At 40.1% G+C, this 22,967-nt stretch overlaps 1 protein-coding gene across 4 annotated transcripts in view; it reads right to left on the bottom strand.

Moving 5' to 3' along the window:
- INVS (inversin) overlaps positions 1-22,967 on the bottom strand; it is a 236,964-nt gene that overhangs the window by 2,648 nt on the left and 211,349 nt on the right. For 3 of the 4 annotated variants that reach the window (XM_069105795.1, XM_069105785.1, XM_069105805.1), the window contains exons 13-16: positions 17,993-18,273; positions 14,115-14,892; positions 6,475-6,710; positions 4,205-4,282 (exon numbers count right to left, since the gene is read on the bottom strand). In XM_069105795.1, coding sequence (XP_068961896.1) covers positions 4,205-4,282; positions 6,475-6,710; positions 14,115-14,892; positions 17,993-18,273 — 1,373 coding nt within the window. Of the gene's footprint in view, positions 1-2,697; positions 2,917-4,204; positions 4,283-6,474; positions 6,711-14,114; positions 14,893-17,992; positions 18,274-22,967 lie in introns of all 4 variants that reach the window. The other variant, XR_011171998.1, reaches the window with a different exon arrangement.

Raw genomic sequence — 22,967 nt, 5'->3', positions numbered from 1 at the left:
ATTTCAATTTATAATCACTTAAAAAAAATTAATGTTAACCCATTTCAGACTTTGTCAGGATCTTGTATATGACTGGAGATTTACTATACCTAGTACGCATACAATATGTTACTTATTTTAGTAGTATTTAATATTCTTTCCTAACTTTTTGTCTTCCTGAAAAAAAAAAGGAACACATAGAACTTGCTAGCTTACATTTTAATATATGTATATATAGAGTTCTTTTCCTTTATTTTGAAAAAAGTTATTGGACAGACATTGTAAAATAAGGAATTATGCGACCCAATCATAGTTTCTTGATATGTACATATGACAATAGATTTTGTTTTCACTGATCCTTGCTAGCTGCATTTGGAGAGGCATGGTAGAGTGGATAGATAGCCTTCAAGTCATGCTTCTGACCTATACAAGCTGTGTGTCCATGAATCAATCCATTAACCTTTCAATGTGTCAGGTAATTCTCTAAGACTAGAAAACTAAGTTATAGATGAGCTGCTCATCTGGACTGATGAAGCCAGTGTTCTAGGTACCTTCCCCCTCCAAATTTTCTTTATTGGATTTTGAAGTTCTAACATTTAAAAACAAACTTTTCATGCCATAATGACAAATTAACACCCCAAAAGTAAATTCTTACATAGAAACTCTTCAATAGGTTATCTATTTTCAGTCTTGTGCTGGAAGATTAACAAGGATTCCTTAAACCAGCCTACTAGTATTACTTATAAGGTTAAACCATCTTCGTCTCTCTACTTTGTGGAAGATTGTCACTCTCTCCCCAGCCCTACTCTTTTTTTTTCGTTTTTTCAACCGAGCTAAATTAATGTTAGTTCTGGCAGTCACTTGTCACTTTCCAAGCTAGGATTTGCTTACAGAGAATAGGAAAATCCAGTGTAAGGAGAATGTTCCCATAGATATTTATGATTGGAGGGATTCACCAGACCTGGCATTTGCCATTGACAGCCCTGAACTTATCAAACAAAAACATATTGTCTCAAAGATGAAGTTAAAGTTTTCTGAACTCTTCTTAATTAAATGAAAATGGATATTGTTCTAAAGAAAAAAACTGGAAAGGCATTCTAACACCCTATTTCATGATGTTAAGAAAGTTAAAGGCCATGCTACCCTTCTATACTAAGACTCAAGATGGCTTATTAGCATATGCAGGAAAAGGAAAACTCAAATTTTATAGCTTAGATTCTCCAATTACTCAATTTCTATTACTTTATATGGGGGTAAAAAAATATGATAAATAAAAAAATACATTTGAAACAGTATTTTCTCTGCTTTCTTTAATGTACTTAGTTTCAGAAAACTCAACGAATAACGATGGCGATTTTTGACTTGCCTCCTGTCTCTTACTGTCCTGTGTCCCTATTTACTAGAGTATTGGTGAATATATTTTCCTCTTACAGTTTTTGTTTGTAGAGGCAGCACAGTGTCACAGAGTGAAGTGCTAGGCTAGTCTAGGAGTCAGGAAGATGATGTAATTATAATTACATTCCTCACTGAAAATGTTCCTGTTTGTAGGAGGTTGAGCTCAAGAGCTTCTAGGGAAATGTTCTGTTGTTACTTTCGTTGGTATTTGTTGTTGGATTGTTTCAGGTGTTCAACTCTTCATGACCCCATTTGGACTTTCTTGGCAAAGATACTGGAGTAGTTTGCCATTTCTTTCTCTAGTTCATTTTAGAGATGAGGAAACTGAGGCAAACAAGGTTTAATGACTTGCTCAGGATCACACAGCTAGTAAGTACTTTATCTGAGGCCAGATTTGAATTTGGGAAGTTGACTCTTTCTGGTTCGGGTCTAGCACTCTATCCACTGTGCTACCTTGCTTGCTGCCCCCTTATTTGTATTACTAGTTCTTCAAATTGAGCTAAGTGTGACCTTTGGCTTAATAGTAAACAGATCAACGGGGGCTCAAGAACTTATTTGGAAAGGATTCTGACCTATAAAGTGCCTAGAACCAAAAGTAGCTTTCTGGGGGCCCATGGGTAAAGGAATGATGGACCTGGACATTACATTTGTATGCCTTCTTATTTGTCATTCTTGATTGCATTATGATATTTTCTCACATTACTGTTTCACACTTTATCAAGCCATTTCCCAATTCATTTTAATTCAACAAACATTAAGAAACCAATTCTATGAAGTTGTAAAGTTAAGTTCTTTTCATATTTCTTTTTCAATTGCATATAGTGGTAACATATATATTTTTGAAAAGCTATGTCATTATTCTAAAAAAACTTACAATGAAAATTGCTACCACCTCCAGAAAAAGAACTGATGGAGTCTGAATGTAGATTGAAGCATAATATTTTTACATTATTTTTCTTGGTCTTTCTAAAATGTTTTCTTTTGCAACATGGCTAATACAGAAGTGTTTTTTGCATGACTTCAAAAGTATAATCTTTATCAAATTTCTTGCTTTCTCAAGGTATGGAGGGAGGGAGGGAGAGAGGAAGAATTTGGAACTTAAAATTTTTTTAAAATGAATGTTAATTTTTTTACATGTAATTGAGAAAAATAAAAAAAATGTCATTAGTAAAAGATCTATTATATGATTTCATTGGTGTAAGAACTACCAATATATAGACCCATCTATCATTTAGAAAGTCCTAGGGAGTTTTCTGTAAATTATAGTCTTAGGGAGTCACCTGAGGCTAACAAAAGTTAGGCATCTTGCCCACGATCACTTACCTAGTAAGGGTCAGTGGAAGAATTTGGACCTAGGCCTTCTTGACTCCAAATCCAACATCATGGGGCAAGAACGTAGCACAGTGCACAGAGCCTTGGATCTGGAGTCAGGAGGACCCAAGTTAAAAATCCAGCCTCAGATGCCAGCTGTATAACCCTGGGCAAGTCACTTGATCTCAGTGTGCCTCAGTTTCCTCAACCGTGAAATGAGGATAATATCACCTACAAACAGAGTTGTTTGTGAAACTCTAATGAGAATATTTGCATGGTGCCTCAAACATACTCTGTACTATATAAATGGGAACAATTATCATTACTGTGCTATCCTGTTCCTCTCAAACATAAGTTTTTAAAAGTTCCTTAGTAATGTTTTTACGGTATCTTTCCAATGACAGAATTGTTGGGTCTAAGAGTATGATTATTTTGATAACTTCTGCAGTTCTCTGCCACATCACTCCCCAAAAGTTTCTACCCCCTTCTAAATGCCATCAGCAGCACATACATCTTTTCACAACCCTAACATTGAGTACTGTCATTTTAGTACACTTCTACCAATTTGATGAATAAAAAAATTTCTTTGCTTTTTTTTTCTTTTTTATTTTTTTAAGCAATTGGGGTTAAGTAACTTGCTCAAGGTTACACGGCCAGTTATTTTGTGTGGGTGTTATCTGAGGCTGGAACCAATCCCAGGTCTCCTGACTCTGGGGCTGGAGCTCTTACTGCGCCACCTGGCCATCCCTAAGCAATTTATTTTCAATGGTAATGCAAGAGGGCATTGTGAGTGTAAGCAAGGTTGCAGCACAATAAAGAACTACAAAGAAAAATGGTAGCTGTCATCAAAGAAAGGTCTAAGCAGAAAAGAAAAAGGACTGGTCCACTGGTGAGAGTCAGTGAATATTAAGCACCCACTGTGTGCCAGAGCTTGTGTTCTGCGTAGGGATACAGATACAAATACAAATGAAAACAAAGTCAGTCTGCCCTCAAGGAGTTTGGTGAGTTACTAAGTCCTACAGACTTTTCAGTTTGGGCCCAAGTCTGGTCCAGCTAAGTTTGGGGATGAAGTTTCATGTGATTTTTTTTCAGCTGCTGCCACTGACAAAGACTTCTAGTGTATTGGGGGCCTCCTCTGCCTCTTTTTTTTTTTTTAAACATCATGAGGGTGCTGGTAAGGCACATGAACCAGCCAAAGATGTATCCCCCATTAGATGGCATACTCTTTGAGGGCAGGAACTGTCTTTGTATTTGCATCCCCAGCACATAAATGTTTATTGACTGAGAGGCTGCATCTCTGATGGTTTAAGGAAGGATCCACATTGACAAAAATCACAGATACCTGAAATAATGGGAAAGAACTAAAAACTCAGGGTATACACAGAACTATCATTAACATATTCCCAGCAATCCTCATCCTCTAATGCCTGGTGGTTATGCAAATGAGGAAGAGATGAACTTAGAGAACAGACACTACAGACATGACCAGTAACTGCATACCCACAGGACTCTGACGTACCTGAAACTAGATGCATAGCAGAGAGAGGCTTTGATGAAGGTCTTGTGGGATGGTGTGCTTTCCCTTCCTGAGAGCATCCTAGAAGGAGACAATAGCCATCAACCAATCTAACTCATGTTAGGAGACTCATAGGACCCCATTTGAATCCAAATTTTCATTGAATTGAAAGTCCTAACTTATAAATAGCTGAATAAACAGAAGGTTGATTCTGTGTGTATTTATGGGGAGGAACTACCATAAGGCCAAGGGGATGCTGTGATTAAGATTCTATTAAAAGCTTTGTTTCAGCATGTCTTTGTTTTATTTTGTTGGTGTGTCATTGAAAAAAACTGTATCAGTGTCATAGATGTAGAGCAAGAAGGGGCCTTTGAGATCATCAGTTCCAATATCCTCATTTTACAGGTGAGGCTGAGAAGAAGGTGACTTGCTCAGGATCACCCAGCTAGTAAATACCTGAGGCAGGATTCAAATTTAGGTCTTCTGATTTCAAATCCAGAGCTATATCATTTTGCCTCCTAGACTTGAAGTCAGAAAAATCAGTGTTTTAAGTTCTAGTTCCAATATTCACTAGCTATGTGACTTTGGGCAAGTCACTTCTCTCTGAGCCTCTACTCCCTCATCTGCAAAATGGAGATTTGCATCACCTCCTTCACAGAGGGCAAACTTTAATATGCTATGTAGATTATTATTGTCATTCTATGTCTTAATAATAATGATTGCACTGACATAGAGCTTTACAGATATTTCATTTTAACCTCACAACAATCCTGGGAAGTAGGTGCTAGTATTAACCCCATTGTGCAGATAAGGAAACTGAGGCAAACAGAGTTTAAGCGATTGACCAGGGTCATCCATTTGTGTCTGAGGCAGGTTTCAAACTCGAGTCTTCCTGACTCCCAAGTCCAGTGTTCTATCCATGGTGCCACCTAGTGGTCACTCTTCTTTTTCACAGAATCATCAATTCTATGCAGCTCTTGTTTTGATTAGATCTTTCAGATAGTAAAAGTGCCTAGAGTTAGTAGAATCCGTTATCATTAATAAGTACTTAATGAATACCCTCTGTGTGACAGAGTGTTGGCTTCCCAAAGATGGATAGTCATACTAAATAAATTCTATGAAATACCTCCCATATGTGAATTTAACCAAAGCTGAAAAAGATAATGTATTCAAATACGGCCATATGGATATGCAAATGTTTATAAAAAGTAGTTACAGTTATCCCACATCATGGGAGTTGTTGTGGTTTGCCTTTCATTCTCTAAGAGGACCATGACATCAGGAAGATGATGCTGTGACTTTCAAGCCAATTGGATTTAAGTGAGGGAGGGCTGTGCAAAGTCACCAGCCTCACTTTCTCCTCCAGAACCATCTGGGTTCAGTGACCAGAAATCGATCAAGACAACTGGAGATGACCCAGGATGCAGTGGAAGACTTTGACCTTTTTTAAGCTAAGGTCTTTCAGGCACATTGCAGGGGGTTGAAAGTGTTGCCCCCCCCCCCCCCATGGAAAATCTGCATAAAAAGTTTTGAACCTCCCTTCATACCAGAGAAGAAGTCTGAATTATTATAGTATTAAAAGATAAAATATGTTGTAGTATGCAGCCATATATTTTATGCATTTTTGAGTTTCTAACCTTTTCCTGTGTCATCTGCTGGCCTTTACTTGTCATCTGTGGCTTCCTCAAAACTCCCCCCAAATTCCCATTTAACTTCCTATGCCGATCCATGACATATTGAAACGAAACCACGATGTGAAAAGTCGTGATGTGGAAGGGATTAACTGTATACTTTGTTTCTATAGAACCATAAACTTTCATATTTTGTATAAATGAGGCAACAGATTAGCACGCTAAATGCAGCCACGTGATCACTGTGTAAAGGAGGGGATTTACCAGGAAGACTGAAGGAGAACCATTCTTCCAAAGTGTGGGTCTTTAATATTTAGATACCAAAAAGCATCTAAAGGGATTCATAAAGCCAGTAGTGACACAGAAAAAAAAATCACACGGGGAGGCATAACAGCATCTCTGAAAAGCCTGGGGTAATTGCTAAACCCTTGAAAATAATGTGAGTTCAAACCTTTGAAAACAGCATGTGAATTCTTTTGTTCAAGGAAGAATTTCAGAAAATGCTTCTACAAAAGCCTTTCCCCTGGCTGTGTCACATCCAGTTCACACTTTATTATGGGTGGGGTGTGTTTCCCCACAGAATGTGAGCATAGCCAAATGAACTTCTTGTTAGATGCTCAACTGTGGGAGAAAGGGAATTACCATAGATCTGTTTGAGGACAGTTTGCTTGTTTTGTTTGATGAGGGAGTGGCTTTTGTTGGTAGATTTGGGAGTTTTGCAGGATGAGACTGACTTTGAGGACTTGGGGTTTGGCTGTTTCTTCCAAGCAACCTGGAAAAGAAGGGCAGCTTTCTCTTGTCTCCACTTGTCTTCATTTTCTTCACCCTGTCGCTTATTAACATTGCAGAGCTCGGACAGTTTCTTTTGTAGCTGGTAACTGCGAAAAAGAAAAGTGCTTATTGGAGGTGAGCTAGATTGGTCTGAATTCCATGAACCAGTTCATTATGGAAGGTTATCTGAGGAACTTTGGAAACCCCAATGGCTGATAATTTAGTTGATGAAAAGTATTTAACAAATTTAATTTCAAGTTTTGTTAACACCATCATTAGCTAATTCGGACTGGGCTTTCTCTAGATATACAATATAGAACTGACTAGATTTAAAACTAGGTTTTTGTTGGTTTGGCATCTATTCCAAGTAAACAGGTGCTAAAGAATCCAAACCAATTTGCAGATATAACATGTATTTGGAAATTGGGAGATTTGTTTTTCTATATTATAATTAGAAGTTTTTTTTATCAAGTACATTCTATATGTAAAAGGGTTTTTTTGTCTTTTTACATAGCAACATTTTTATTGAGACTAAGTTAAGATTCATACAACGTCAACTTACAAATTTAACAAATATTTATAAAGTGTCTACTAATGGGCAAAACTTACTGGAAGAAGAATGATAAAAGAGATTTGAGTGAAGAACATGAAATAAAACAACATTTTAATTAAATAAGCATTTATTAAGCACTTACTATAAGTCAAACACTATGTTAGGCTTTGGGGATACAAGATCCCTGCCTTCAAGGAGCATACATTTTATTTCAGGCATTAAAGGATAAAGTGAACTTAAGGAAAAAAATTACCTAGAGCAAAGGGACAGAGAAACATAAGGTCTCTAGGATAAAGGAAATAATAGTCAGTACTATCTTCTACCCTGATCAGAAAATCTTTTGTTTTCAGTTGAGGGTACTTCATTTTATTAATCTGTTTTTAAAAATTCTTTAGATTTTCTTGGTGCATTTTATTTTTATGCTCGTCATTTCCTTTCCCCTCCCCCTCTTCAGCCCTTTACACATAGAAAGTCAATTATGCAGAAGCAACCAAGCCACGTGGGTAGTATATACAACCCTTCACATTCTTTGTCCCTTACCTCTGTTAAAAGGGAAGCATTCTCTAGGACCAAGACTGGCCAGTTTAGGGTATCCAAAAAGTCTTACTGCAGTTTTGGGCTTGATAAAACTAAAAACTATGTAAAATTTTAAGCTATGTAAAACATAAAAATGCATTAAGACTTTTGAGACACATTCTCAGGGGCTCTCCTTGCCCTGTTTAAGCCCCAAACTCCTCCCTCTAGACCTTCTCTGGTATTACCTTCCCCTCTAACAGACCAAGAAGAATGCCACCACACAGCATCTTTAGTGAAGTCCTTTTGCAAGGCAGCCAGTCCCAACCTTGGCAGAAAGGCCGTCACATAGGGAATTTCCTTTCTTCTGGAATCAATTCTTTTAGAGTTTTTATATTTTCTCCAAATTATTGAACTTCAATATTAAAATGTTATTATCCAATCTCACCCTTTAGGGGACATTTTTTCTTCTTCCAAACTGAGCTTCCTGAATAAGTATGTCAAATACCAAGTAGGTCTGAATTTATTTCTTAGTTACTAACACTACAAATTTTTTTAGTACATTGTTCATCACCATTTATTCTCAGGGTATATAGACTGACATAAAGGGAAGAAAGGTCTTAACAGTGGGGATAATGATTTTAGCTCAATTCCAATCCCATGAACAACCTATACACTAAATAGATAAATTTCAAGAGTACAAAAGCCTTAGATTTTGTTCAATTACTACATAGCCTCAGAAAACACTTGAACTGAAGGGAACTTAATTTCTTTGAAAAACAATGGAGCTATAGGATTTGAGTTTAGTATTTCTTGGACTAGACAGGCATAGGGTACTCTTTCATTGGTAGAGAGTACTCTTGATGGGAAAACTAATGTAGGTTGGCACTTCTGCAATTTAAGGTCTTCATGAGTTGACTCTGGGACTGAAAAGTTAGACTCTCTCAGAGTCCCTTCAACCATTTCTCATATAAGTTGGTTTCAAGTCCCTCTGGCCTCCTGGTTGCTCCTCCTCAGTTGATCAATGTACCTCTTAAAATGTAGTCAGGTACTTGACTTATGGATGAGAAAACAGCCAGAGATTGACCTTGGGTGTACTCAAAGTTATACAGTTAGTTAGTGGCTGATCAAGAGCTTGATTCTTCCTTCTCACTCCTACCTAGTACTTGAAAAATCCAAAGCCAAGTTTGAATTGTCAACTGAAGATTATTTAGAAATGAAATGGAAATACCTTTGAAATTATCAAGTAAATCAATGGGAAGGCAGTTTGAGAAAAATTCTGCAGGAACACAACTACTATGTAAAGCCAGATACGTATGAAGACTGTGTTCTGGGTCACTTTGGCAGAGATAAGTCGTGACTTATAAAGGAGAAGACTGAGAGTCCAGATCAGGGGTGGGAACTTGTGACCTCAAGACCACATATGGCCTTCTAGGTCCGTGGGTACGGCTTTTTGACTGAGTCTAAGTTTTACAGAACAAATCCTTTTATTAAGGGGATTTGTTCTGTGAAGTTTGGATTCAGTCAACAGGCCTTGAGGCCACAGGTTCCCCATCCAGGCCTGGTCTCGAACTTTTGGGCCATACAGTAAATTGTTATGGTCGGTTCTGGAAAGACTTTGAGATTATGGAAAGTCTTCTATAGGTGGCTCAGTGGATGGAGTGCTGGACCTGGAATCAGGAAGACCTGAGTTCAAATCCAGCCTCAGACACTCACTAGCTGTGTGACCCTGGGTAAGTCACTTAACCCTGTTTGCCTCAGTTTCCTCCTCTTTAAGATGATTTGGAGAAGGAAATGGCAAACCACTCCAACATCTTTGCCAAGAAAAGCCCAAACGGGGTCACAAAGAGTCAGACATGGCTGAACAACAACAACCTACTAAGAAGTTCTATAAAAAAATAAAATGGAGGTTTGTAGCATATCCATTTCCTAGCACGATGCTTTTTTTTTTTGCACATTGTAGACACTAACTTGATGACAGACTACATACTGTGTATCCTTTATATAACATGACTTTAATGTTTGCTAAGCACATTATCTTACTTGATCTTCACAGCAATTCTGTGAGGAAGATGCTATAATTATCCCTGTGTTACATATAAGAAAACCAAGGCAGACAAAAGTGAAATGACTTGTCCAGGATCACACAGCTAGTAAGTGTCTGAGGACAGTGATGGTCCTGCTTTAGCCTGGATTTGTGATTTCCGCTGTCTTGTGGCTCGGCTGCGCCCACTTAGGCTCCAACGCAGGTGTCCCTGTAACTACTACCACTTCTGTAGTGCAGGGTGCTGTCCGTTCAGGAGGGTGGAGAATTGGGGAGAAGAGTTGGCATGGGAGCAAGAATACTAGTCTGTCAGACCTTGTGGAAGGGGGAAGCTCATATCTTGATTTGGACTAAAGGAACAAGTTCAAAAACTATTCTCTCCCCCCTCCAAAAACAAAAAACAAAACAAAACCAAGCCTCGATAAAGTTGAAAACTGAAGTGGGAATATATTAGAAATCCACATTATCTCTGGACAGAGAGCTCAGACTTGCTTACCAAATCCCAGGATACATTTTTAGCTCTCATTATAAAGTGCTTTAAGGATCACAAAGCACTTTACATACCTCATCTCATTTAGAGGCAACCCTGCGAAGCAGGTGGGCGATTCTTCTTTCCATTTTAGAGATGAGAAAACTAAAACTCGGAGCATATAAGTGACTTGCTCAGTCACACACCTAATAACTGGCACAATCTAGAACCCAGAACCAGGTTACCAAGTCTGGAGCTCTCTCCCTGACACCAGCCTGCCTGGATGTCAGTACTGGCGTCTGAAACCAGAAAATCCTAGTTAACTTGGAGGACAATTAAACGAGAGTTGATTTCATCACAGCATTACTATGCTATAGGTATGGTAAATATCTGGAACTACTGGAGGCGGGAGACGTATATGGTGATGATTATTCTAAGAGATGAGAGATGATGAAAGCATCAGTAGATTCATAAAAGCATGGAGATTAGTCTCAAACTTTTTAGTCGAAAGACCCTTTCACTCTTAAAAATTATTCAGGATCCCAAAGAACTTTTATGTGGATTTGCCATATTAGAAAATTAAAATTCTTAATGTTATCATGAAAATAGTTTTGACATCAAAGGCCCCCAAAGGGTCTCAGGGGCCCTCCGGGGTGCCCCAGGGCTCACTCTGAAAACCACTAATCTAGTCTAATCCTCTCACTTACAGAAGAAGAAATTAAAGCCCAGGACAATTATGACTTACCCAAGATCGTTTAGCTGTTCATTGGTGCAACTGAGAGTGGAACCCATGGTTTGGATGAATAATACTGGATAATACTAATAGGTATACTAATACACATAGATGGTTTACAAAGCACTTTCCTCAAATAATGTTATGAGGAAGATAATACAAGTGTTATCTATCATTCTCATTTTGTGGGTGAGGAGACACACTCAGAGTGGTTGAATAACCAGAACTTGAACTCAGATCTCTTGATCTCCAGTCCAGTGCTTTTAATTTGACTTAAAGTACCGGTTGCATACCAGCCATGATACTAGATCTTTGTTGCGGTTGAATAATTTTTCAGTCTTGTCCAACTCTTCATGACCCCATTTGGGGTTTTCTTGGCAAATATACTGGAGTGGTTTGCCATTTCCTTCTCCGGCCCATTTTGCAGATGAGGAAACTGAGGCAAGCAGGGTTAAGTGACTTGCCCAGGGGTCACACAGCTAGGAATTGTCTGAGGCCATCTTGAAGATGAGTCTTCCTGACTCCAGGTCCGGGGCTCTATCCACTGGACCACCTAACTGCCCTAGATCTATAACAACTTATTAAGAAAAAGCTACCTGTGGTTGGTACTTGTTGGCATACAACATCAAACTGAATACCTTCCCAGCATGTCATTATTATTTTTCTCATAGTCTTAATATGGAAAAAATGACAAACAAGGGTAACAAATATAGTCAAGAAAGAGCTATGAAAGTTTTTTTTTCCCCATCCCCAAATATAAATCCAATAAGTGCAATCAGGCAACTCTCTAAGATTCCAAGTTTCAGATCAGGTGGCAACCTGTATTAGCAGAAGCATTTCCTCATCAGGACTGGACCATACTAGTGAAACCACAGGTCTGGTCCAAAAAGTATAATCAGATTTTTTCAATCATGAGACTCTGTTTCTGCATTCGGAAACAGAGGGCCATTTTATAGCAGTTTTCAGACTGTACTCCAATCAACAGCATGACTGGCTCTCCAAGGGTTACACTGTTTGCAATAAGATGGTTTACAAGAATCCTGTTGAATTACTCCTCTTGGTGATACTCTGGACTCAGTGGTCTTAGGAGAGAGTGCGTGCCAGTTAACTGATTGTGGAAACTTATAGACAGAACCCGTCAGAATCTATCCCTTCACGTGGTAAAGAACAGATATTAAAGTTCTCATCATTTCAGTCAGTGAACAGCTGTCTTTTCAAACATGGTTTACTTTTCCTGTTAGCCTAGATTTCGTTTTGTCTATTTCTGATGTTTTCAAGAAGAAACAAAAGAAAAAGCTTTCTTTCATCTTTCTCCTTTTCTCCCTACACCCGCCTGCCTTTGATAGTCTCAGAATTCTGGTGCTTTCTTTCTATTTGTTATTCTTATAACGGCCCTTCAGTGACAGGTATCTAACACTGCATAGACGTACAAACTCATGAACACCACCGTCTTCTTTTGACAGCCATCTGACACCGAACACATCACCATACTCCTATGAGAGCCCTCTACTACTGACCAGATCCCCGTGCTCCTTTGACTGCACTGCCAAGCTCCCAAAAGGCATTCCTTCCCCACCTCTTATCCTGCAGGCGCCAGCTACCCAGAAGGGGAAATTATTTTGCTCTAACCTCCAGATTGTCTCTGAGTCAAAGATTCCTCAAACATGGCATCCTTTATCTCTAAACTGTTATCACAAGGGGAGGAGCTTGGGCTGCAACTGAAGAATAGATTCTAAAGTGAAAGATGTGGAACCCCTCAGGTTAGTCTAAAGGCAGTAGGAGCAGATACGAGTTGTACAACTCGAATGGACATACAGTGTTTGTGGACAAGTTTCATCAGATTGGACTAGTCAGTGATGTTCTAAAAAAAGAGAAAAGACTAATAGCAGATTATATATATTATATATTACATTGTACTTTAATATGCTATTTCATTTATTCTCACTCACAAAAACCCTCTGAGGGAGGCACCACAAAGAGTGACTGGGCTTTTGATACCCTCCACATCTTCCACGTCCCCTCAGGAGCCTTTCCCTTCTTTTTTTTTTTGTATTTTTAAGCAATCGGGGTTAAGTAACTTGCTCAAGGTTACACGGCCAGTTATTTCTGTGTGTGGTGCTGAGTGTCTGAGCCCAGGATTCGATCTCAGGTCGTCCCAACACTGGAGCCGGTGCTCTTACTCGCTGAGCCACCTGGCCGCCCCTGAAGCCTTTCCCTTCTGACTGGACACCTGATAGGTGGAACTCCAAATCCCTCACCAAACCTTCCTTTTATACAAAACTCTCAGCCTTCCTGGTAATTTCATTTTCCATAATTGCTCTCCTTGGTTTCATCTCTATGGAACAACATGCCCCTGCTCTGGGTACTCCCCAGTGGCCACCTCTTCCTTTTCAGCTCCCTTTTTTTGTGTGTGTTGTCTTCCCCCTCCTTGAGGGCAGGAATCATCTCTTTTTCTTAGTATCCCCTAGCACTTAGCATGGTTCCTGGCATATAGAGAGGTACTTAGTAAATGTTTATTGAATTGACTTGTCATTATACTAATATTACAGGTAGAGAAACTGAGCCACATAAAACTTAAATGACTAGGTCAATGTCATACAGTTAGTAACTGGGTCTTCGAGTTTAGTCCTCCTGCTGCTACATCATGGCTGCCCCAAATCAAATGTAAATGGCTGATAATAGCTATACCTTCAACATCATTTAATGACAACTCGCTTTGATTTCCCCTATTTGGTATGCTCTTACTAAGCAGTGTTGTTGTTTATCTCTCCTTGTTGAAGAGTTCCAGTGACATTACAAGAATGATGTCTTGACTTGTGCATGAGTTGGATCGAAGTGAGGCAGAGCTGGGTAAAATCATCAACCTTACTTTCTCCTCCAGAGACATCAGATTCCAGTGGCAAGAAAAAAGTCAAGATGACTGTCAGTGGCCCAGGATGCAGTGGATGAGCTTGGCCTTTCTGAATTAAGGTCTTTCCCAGGTCCCAGATGTTTGAGGTCACACCCATTCAATGACTAAGTGCTAGGTCAAGCAATATGGTACACTGTTACTAGATAGAAAACAAGTCCCCCCTCACCCCCAAGAAGACTTGGTAATGCTGTGGAAAGAAACTAATTAGTGTATTTAGGATATCAAGTTTATGTGTTCCCAAAGAATTGTTAAAAACAACAACAATCACTTTACCAAGAATCACCTTACCTTCTCCATGCCTTCTGAATCACAGCAGCAGCATGGTTCTTTTTCCGGAACAGCTCTTTCCTAGTTCTTTCTTTTTCAATGATCATCAGCCGGCTCTCTAACGGGAGAAGTTCAATGTTCAAATTCTGCCCCGTTGGGGAGGACAATTGATCACCTGCATTTGCAGGTGCTGTTTTTGTCTTCACCAAGTTCAGCCTATCACCAGGCATGGAGTGCACCCCTACATTATTGGGTCCATTTCTTCCCAATCCTGTTTTACTTGGGATCCCAGGGCAGACTCTTCCTATGACTTCATGATCTGCCCCTTTGCTTCTTTGTCCCCGGTTAGATGACGCCTCATTCCCTGGGTGGGTGGGTTCCACTCTGGCACTTCCAGGTCGGCTAGAACCAGCTGGAGAGCACCTCTCTCCCTTTAGCTCTTTACTTTGTCTTTTCATTGAGTGCATTTTGGTCCTTGATACAGTTTCATGAGACTTGTGGTGCCTCAAGTTTCCAACTGGGCAATTAGAATTTGGCAAGCATGTCGCTGCTACTCTGTCCAAAGGCTCACCCCTGCAAGCCACCGTCTGCCTCTGATCTCCTCGCTTCTCTCCAGCTCCACTTGCCTTCCTATGAGAAGTGTGCCTTGGGCCACCCTTTCCTCTGAGAGACGGCAATTCTCGGCTTTTTTCACCTTCTGATTTAGAGATGGCCACCTGAGGTTGGCGTTCATCATCCCTTTCATCAGGACCAAAGTGGACAGAAGGAACTTTGCCTTTGGAACGCTCTCTGGTTGATTCTTAAAGGAGACAGAAAAAGCAGATGTTTATCAGCACTATAATTATAAGGCACAGCTTGTTTTGACAACTATTTTTCATACAATTAGTCCAGAAGATACTTCACAGCAGTGGCCCCAAACTTTCTGTTCACTGTACCCCCTTGCCTTTCAATAAACCTTACTTTACACTCTATTTCATATGAAAAAAAAATTCTGGAGTTTACACTATGTGAGAAATTAATAAAAATAATCAATTTAATAATAATATTTAATATGAAATAGAATAAAGTTTCATATAGAAAACTTTTATTGGTACATAACCACATCTTTTAGGGCCAGAGATTCATTTTCTTCTCAACCCCAAGTTTATTGTTAAGTGCAGCTTGGTGGTACATTGGATAGAGCAAGGAGGCCTGGAGTCAGGAAGACCTGAGTTTAAATCTGGCCCTGGATACTTACTAGCTGTGTGACCTTGGGCAAGTCACTTAACCCTTGTTTACTTCAGTTTCATCATCTGTAAAATAGGGATAATAATAGCACTTACCTCCCAGGGTTGTGAGGATCATATGAAATCATAATTGTAAAATGCTTACCACAGTGCCTGGCGGATAGTAAGTGCCATATATATTAACATGGCACTTACTATTTGTAGTAGTAGTGGTTTAGTTTCTGAAATAATAGCATATCCAATTTGTTGCTTTGCATTTGATCAAGAACAGACTGAGAACCTTTATTCATCTTGTTGTTATAAATGGAATTGCAGCTTTGGGAGCACATTTAAGAACAGGACATGCCTACCCAAGGGTACAATACCATTCTGTGCCTTCCCTGATGGGACATCAATTCAGAGGTTCTGGTTATTGTGGACATCCTTTAGCTTGTCTTTCATTGGATTGTGGCCACTCCCTCAACACAAAAAGGGTTTCACATCCCACTTCATTCCTTGGGTTTGGGCAGCAGAAATGATTCCTTCCCCATTCTGTATCACCTGTTCTCTCTCCAATCCTCAATATTTTTCACTAACCCTACTACTTCTAAGAATAGTGTAATAGCTTTACCAAACATTTCTCAGGTCCCCTTGATATGCTTCTCTTACCTGCTGGAGGCATGCCTACCCTAGGTTGGGAAACCCCAGTTCTCTGGCGCCACGGCGATGCCGATGACGGCAGTACGGATGCAGGATGGACAGATAGGCAATAATGCTTCTCACATTGAGCCTGCATGCGCTTTGTCTTTGTTAAAACAAGGCTTAGGGCAGGGGTGGCCTTCTAGGTCCTAGGGTGCGGCTTTTTGACTGAGTCCAAGTTTTACAGAACAAATCCTTTTATTAAGGGGATTTGTTCTGTGAAGTTTGGATTCAGTCAAAGGGCTGCACTTGAGGACCTAGAGGGCCACACATAGCCTTGAATCCAGTTTCCCACCCTTGGGATAGGTCATGGTTTTCAATCACATGAAATAATGAAGCTTAGAGTTCAGAGTTGCTTTTAGCAAGAAGACCAAAGAACCAGGGCATTCCAAAGTAGTCAGTATTTCCTAGCTCACTCAATTCGCATAGTGCTTTTGAGCTACAAAGCACTGAGTTTTGTGTTCATTGATCATTGAAAGAGAATTGATCTCACTCACATGCTACAAACTTTGCTTGGCCTGCTTGGCTACTCAGATAGTTTGAAAAATCTTGCAGCCAATAACAATTTCAAAACAAAAACAAAATTTCAACAAAAGCAGCACTGGTCCCAACTACATTTCCCAGTATCCCTCTTTTACTGTTAAGGTCCTTTCCAGTTCTAAAATCCTATATTCCTTCCCTTTCTAGCCATGACCACTCACTTTGAGATTCTACATCCTTTCATTGGGTTGTCCTCATCATCGATAGTTTCAGTGGAAAGAATATCAAGTTAGGCATCCGAAGATCCAGGTCATAGTTCTAGCTTTTGTCTTTGTCTCACTGTGTTATCTTGGGCAAATTAAACTGCCCTCCTGACAGTGCCTTAGCTCCCTCACATTTAATATGGGGATAGAGAACCCTGCTTAGAGAAATATCATTAAGACTCAAAAACCATAAAAGAAATGGAAATTTTGGACAAAAGTTGTTATGCAAATGAGGACGGTGAGGCTTCAAAAGGCACTGGACTGGGAGTCAGGAGACCTAGTTTCAGATCCCAGCTCTGCTCCATCCTGTGAGATCTTGAGCAAGTTGCTTTTCTACTGAAGCCTCAATTGTCTCATCTGTGAAATGGGATGAGGGGTGGGGATTGGACTAGATTGTCTCTAAGGTTCTTTCTAGTGCTAAATCTATGATTCTAGGTTCTTTGAGGTCTCATCCAATTAACACTGTCTAACCTGGGAAGGTGAAATCTGTGGCTGTGTAATATTTTGGGCAAAGCTAATGAGTTGTGGCATTTGCAATCATTACTTTTTATTGAGGTTTGCAGACTTGGCACTAAAGGTATTTATTTCCCACTTGGTTACTGTTGGGGTAAGCTACATCCAGGAAAGTGGTGGTACTTGGGGTATGGAAATCTGGCCCAAATTGTCAGGTGTGGTTAACTGAATTAACCCCATAGCCAGCTTTACTTATCTGTGCATTTTTATTAAAGGGAATTGGGAGGAGTGAAACAGAAATGACTGTGATAGGGGCAGCTAGGTGGAACAGTGAATAGAGTGATGGCCTTGGAATCAGGAGGACCTGAGTTCAAATCCGGCCTCAGACACTTATACTTACTAGCCATGTGACCTTAGGCAAGTCACTTAATCCTAATTGCCCTGCCTTCCCCACTGCAAAAACAAAAACAAAAAAACCAAAAAGAAATGACTATGATATTAAGAAAAAGTAAAAGACATCAATAAAGAAAGCCTTTTTAGTACCATGTTAGCCAAAGGGAAGATCAGTTCGGCTTCTAGGCAGTATGGTTCAATAGTAAGAAGTGAAGGAGCTGGGTTCAAATCCTTTCTTTGACAATGTCTACCTTTGTGTCCCTGGCTAAGTCATTTAACCTCCCCTGGCCTCAGTTTCCTCATCTGTAAAATGAGAAGGTTGAACCAGATAACCTCTTATTTCTTTTCCAACTTTAGAGATGTATTTCTAATATCTACCGTTTCATTACTCTAAGTTAAAACATACCTTTCTGTCTTCGGTGATTTTCTCCCGGCTTTTCTGTAGAAAGAAACTGTTCTTTTCTGTATGCTGTGTCTGGGGACACTCCTGGGGACCCTCTGCGGTTTTTTCCCATTTGGCTTAGAGAGACATTACTGGAGAACGATTGTTTGCTGGGTGGCTGTGGAGGCCTGGTGTCTGGGTTTCGCTTCTCTGGAAGCTGCTGTGCTTGTGCTTGGCTTTTCATTGGGTTCCATGTTCCCCTTTGGTTTTCTCCTTCTTTCCTCTTACTTTCTTCTTCACGTTTTCTAGAATCAAAGCCAATGCTTTTAGCAACAAGACCAAACGCCCAGGGCATCCCAAAGCAGTCAGACAGTCTTAATATTTCCTAGCTCGCTCAAATTCATGCAGAGCTTTCTAGTTACAAAGCACTGAGTTACATGTTCATTAAGCACTGAAAGGGAGCTGATCTCACAAGCTACAGGGCCTTAGCAGGGCCTTCTTGGCTGCACAACATTCCTTTTACCTAACCACTGCCCAGTCCTCATCTTATTCTCCCCAGGGACTCTCCAAACCTTTTTCTCCTTCATTTGTCTGAATTAGTCATTAAAGACAGATTATTTATGCAATTAACTAAATGCCCAAAAGCACGTACATCATTTAAAAAAATTCATTGAAAAAGCTATGCAGCTTCTATTCTCAAAAAATAAAAAGATGCTTTCCTGTTGTATTGGGGGTGGCACTATACCAACTGCTTATTACATCACTGAGGAGATTAAAATTATCTCAAGTCAAGTCAATAAGCATTTCCTAAGAGTTTATGATGTGTTGGGTACTGTGCTAAGCACTAGAGATTAGGGAAAAAAAAAAAGCAAAAACTTAGTCCCTGTTCTCAGAGAGCATGCATTCTAATGGGGGAGACAACGAGTAAAGAACTAAGGGTGTATGTGGAAGTTAATCTCCAAGGGGAAGGCAACAGTAGCTGGGAGACCTGGAAAGACCTCCTGCAGAGCGCAAGTTTGAATCGACCCTTCCATTTATAACTTCAAGTATTATCACCCACTCTGTTACCCTTTCTTTCACAAAAGAAGAGGCACCTCTACTTCTTACTAATGGCAGTCTACTTAGACCTCTGATCTCATTCTCTGTGCTTTCTTGCTTTGTGCATCTTCAATCTCTCATTCCCCAATGGTTTCTTTACATCCTCCTACAAAACGCTCAGATCTCTCTAAACCCTAAAAAGAAAATCTTTCCTTTAATCAGTACACCTCTATCCAGCTACTATCCTGTTTCTCTCTACTTCACTAAATTTCTTTAAAAAGTTGTCAAGTTGGGGCAGTAAGGTGGTGCAGTGAATAGAGTACCAGCCCTGGAGTCAGGAGGACCTGAGTTCAAATCCAGCCTCAGACACTCGACACACTTACTGTGTGACCTTGGACAAGTCACTCAACCCCAATTGCCTTGCCAAAAAAAAAAAAAGGTTGTCAAGTGCTGATGTTAACTCTTTCCTTACTACCACTCTCTCCTCATCTCCTTGGAGTCTCTCATCTCATCTCACCTTTTAACAAACTGCTCTCTTAATGGTCACCAATAACTTTTTTTTTAAAGCAATTGGGGTTAAGTAACTTGCTCAAGGTTACTGTAATGTAATACCAAGAAAGGCAACTTCCCAAGGTTCAAAATGCCAGCATAGGTGCTCTCCATTTTATTCAGTGACAAAGTAAGAACAGAGAAGATCAAAACATGACATCATTCAAAATACAGCATTTACTAAGCCTGATTAAATAATCTCCAAGTACTACCCCACCCCAGGACCTTCCAATCATTCAATCAATTACAAAGTCCCTGTTCTAAATACTACTCCACCTTCATTTAGTCCACCACAAAGCCCCTCTTCTCAAATGGAGATTAGTTTCCAATCACAAGTAAAGTACCTTCATTTGTTCAATCACAGAGCACAAAAAGGTCAAAAGTTCCCCACCCCTGGATCACAATTGAATCTACCCCAGAGTTACATCAAGTTTAAGCACAGCACTTAATACCCAAATGGAGGTCTTTTCTTCATCTTGACACAGGCAAGTTCTCAGCAATCTTAGTTCCTGGGGAGACAAGGCTTAGCAAGGCCACAAGATACATTGCCAGTCTCTTCATTAATTCATCCTCTGTCTGTAGAACAGTCCTAGAACCCCTGAAAACATTAGCAAGACCCTCTCCCAGGATTTCTGTAAACATACAACAAGAAAATCCTTCTTCAGGGCTTCTGAACCAACAGAAAGGTTCCCAGAACCCTGCAACAACAGCACTGTCCTTCACCAGTGTACAGTATTCATTCTGTCTGCAGGACAGTCTCCAGACCCCTGCAACAACAGCACTGTCCTTCACCAGTGGACAGCATTCACTCTCTGTCTGCAGGACAGTCTCAGGGCTTCTTAACCAAAAGCCAGGTTCCAGGACTTCTTCAACAACAGGACTGTCTTTCACCAGTGGACAAATCTGGCAAAACAACATCAAAACAGACAGACAAAGTACCAGCAAAACAGCCATGTCTCCTCAGTCCTTGGCAGCTCAGGGGGCAGGTCTCAAAAGTCCAGGGCGATTCAAAGTGGCTCCCAGCAATTCTCTCAGTCTCTCTCTGCCTCCACGAGGTGCTGCTTCCAAAAAGTTCTTCTGCCTCTCTTGTGTCTCTCCAAATCTATGTCACCAGCTCCTCCCAGTTCAGGACTTTCTTTTCACATCAACAAGTCCATCCCACAGGTGGGATTAACAAGCTCTGGGTTTTAACACAATCAGTTTGAAAACCAAGCCAATACAGGGGAATCTTTAATTGCCATTACTATCACAGTTACAAGGCCAGTTATTTCTGGGTGTGGTGCTAAGTATCTGAGCCCAGATTTCATTCCCAGGTCATCCTGACACTGGAGCCGATGCTCTTACTTGCTGAACCACCTGGCTGCCCCTAAGCAACTGGGGTTAAGTAACTTTCTCAAGGTTACATGACCAGGTGTTTCTGGGTGGGTGCTAAGTGTCTGAGCCCAGATTTGATCCCCAGGTCATCCCGACACTGGAGCCGGTGCTCTTACTCACTGTGCTACCTGGCCACCCCACCAATAACATTCTAATCACCACGTTTACAAAGGAACACTTTTCTCAGTGCTTTTGACCTCTCTGAAACATTTGACAGGTGTTGACAACCTCTCCTCTAAGCTTACACCTTGCTTGATTTTAGAGACCTCACATTCCTAAGCTATTGCCTACCCTTTTGCTGAAACCCTTATGGAGGGCATTTCCCTAAGAGTTTATCCTTGGCCCTCTGCTATTTTTCTATCTCTATACTTTCTCCCTTGGCTATGTCATTCCTAACCATGACTTCAACTACTACCTCTATTCAGAATATTCCCAAATCTATATCTCTAGCCCTGACTCTTTTTCTTTTTTTTCATTTTTCAAATGCTTTATTAACTTTTGATTTACATCATTCATTTCCACTAGATTTTGAGTTACAAATTTTCTCCCCCTTTTTCCCCTACCCACCGCCCCAAAATAGCAGTCCAACAGGATATCCCCTCCTCCAATCTGCTCTCTCCCATATCTTCTCCCATACCCCCTTTGACTTTTCCAGTAAGGCATGGTGGATCTCTATGGCCCAGTGCCTGTATATCTTATTTCCCAATTACATGCAAAATAGTATTAATAATAGTATATATATATATGTATGTATGTATGTATATATATATATTTAATATTTGATTTTAAAACTTTGAATTCCAGATTCATTCCCTTCCTCCCTTGTCTCCCACCCTTACTGGGAAGATAAGCAGTTCAGTATAGGTTGTACATGTGTGGCTAATGCAAAACATTAACATAGTAGATATATTGCAAAAGACTGACTATATTTCCCTCCATTCTATCCCACCTCCCACTTCTTCTATTCTCTACTTTGATTCTGTACCTTTTCAAAAGTGGGTGCTTCCAACTTCCTTCTCCCCCAGCCTGCCCTCCCTTCCATCTTCTCCCCTCCCATCCCCTCCCCCCCTACTCTCCTGGAGGGTGAGATACCCTATTTAGTGTGTATTTCATTCCCTCCCCGAGCCGAATTCAATGAGGATAAGATTGACCCATTCCGTTTTGCCTTCCTATTCTTCCCCTCCATTGTAACCATTTTCCCTTGCCTCTTCTATATGAGATAGTTTACCCCATTCTATCTCTCCCCATCTCCTCTTATTATATTCTTCTCTCACCTCTTAATTTCACCTTTTAAGTATCATCCCTTTCTTTTAAATTGGTCCTGTGCCCTCTATCTATGTATACCTGTAAACATATATACACACATTCACATATGTATTCATATGCCCGTATACCCTCTGATATAGACATATATATATTTCTATTCCCTTCAACTATTTTCATACTGAGAAAAGTTTCATCAGTTATCATTATCATTTTTCCATGTAGGAATGTTAATAATTCAACTTTGATAAGTTCCTTATGATTTCTTTTTCCTGTTTACCTTCTCATGCTTCTCTTGCTTCTTGTATCTGAAGGTCAAATTTTCTATTCAACTCTGGTTTTTTCAGCAAGAATACTTGAAAGTCCTCTATTCCACTGAATGACCATATTTTCCCCTGAAACATGATACTCAGTTTTGCTGGGTAGGTGACTCTGGGTTTTAATCCCAGCTCATTTGACCTCCGGAATATCATATTCTAAGCCCTTCGATCCCTCAGTGTAGAAGCTGCCAGATCCTGAGTTATCTGATTGTGTTTCCACAATATTCAAATTGTTTCTTCCTGGCTGCTTGTAATGTTCCCTCCTTGATTTGGGAATTTCAGAACCTGGCTATAATATTCCTAGGAGTTTTCTTTTTTGGGATCTTTTTCAGGAGGTGATCAGTGGATTCTTTCAACCTCTATTTTGCCCTCTGGTTCTAAAACATCAGGGCAGTTTTCCTTGAGAATTTCTTGGAGGATGATTTCTAGGTTCTTTCTTTGATCATGGCTTTCAG

This window comes from Petaurus breviceps, unplaced genomic scaffold, assembly GCF_028583685.1.
Source record: "Petaurus breviceps papuanus isolate PSGF00001 unplaced genomic scaffold, PetGlider_PUasm1.0 138, whole genome shotgun sequence".
Taxonomy (NCBI): domain Eukaryota; kingdom Metazoa; phylum Chordata; class Mammalia; order Diprotodontia; family Petauridae; genus Petaurus; species Petaurus breviceps.
The sequence above is the reverse complement of the archived record's forward strand: the minus strand, read 5'-3'. Positions and strand labels throughout refer to the sequence as shown.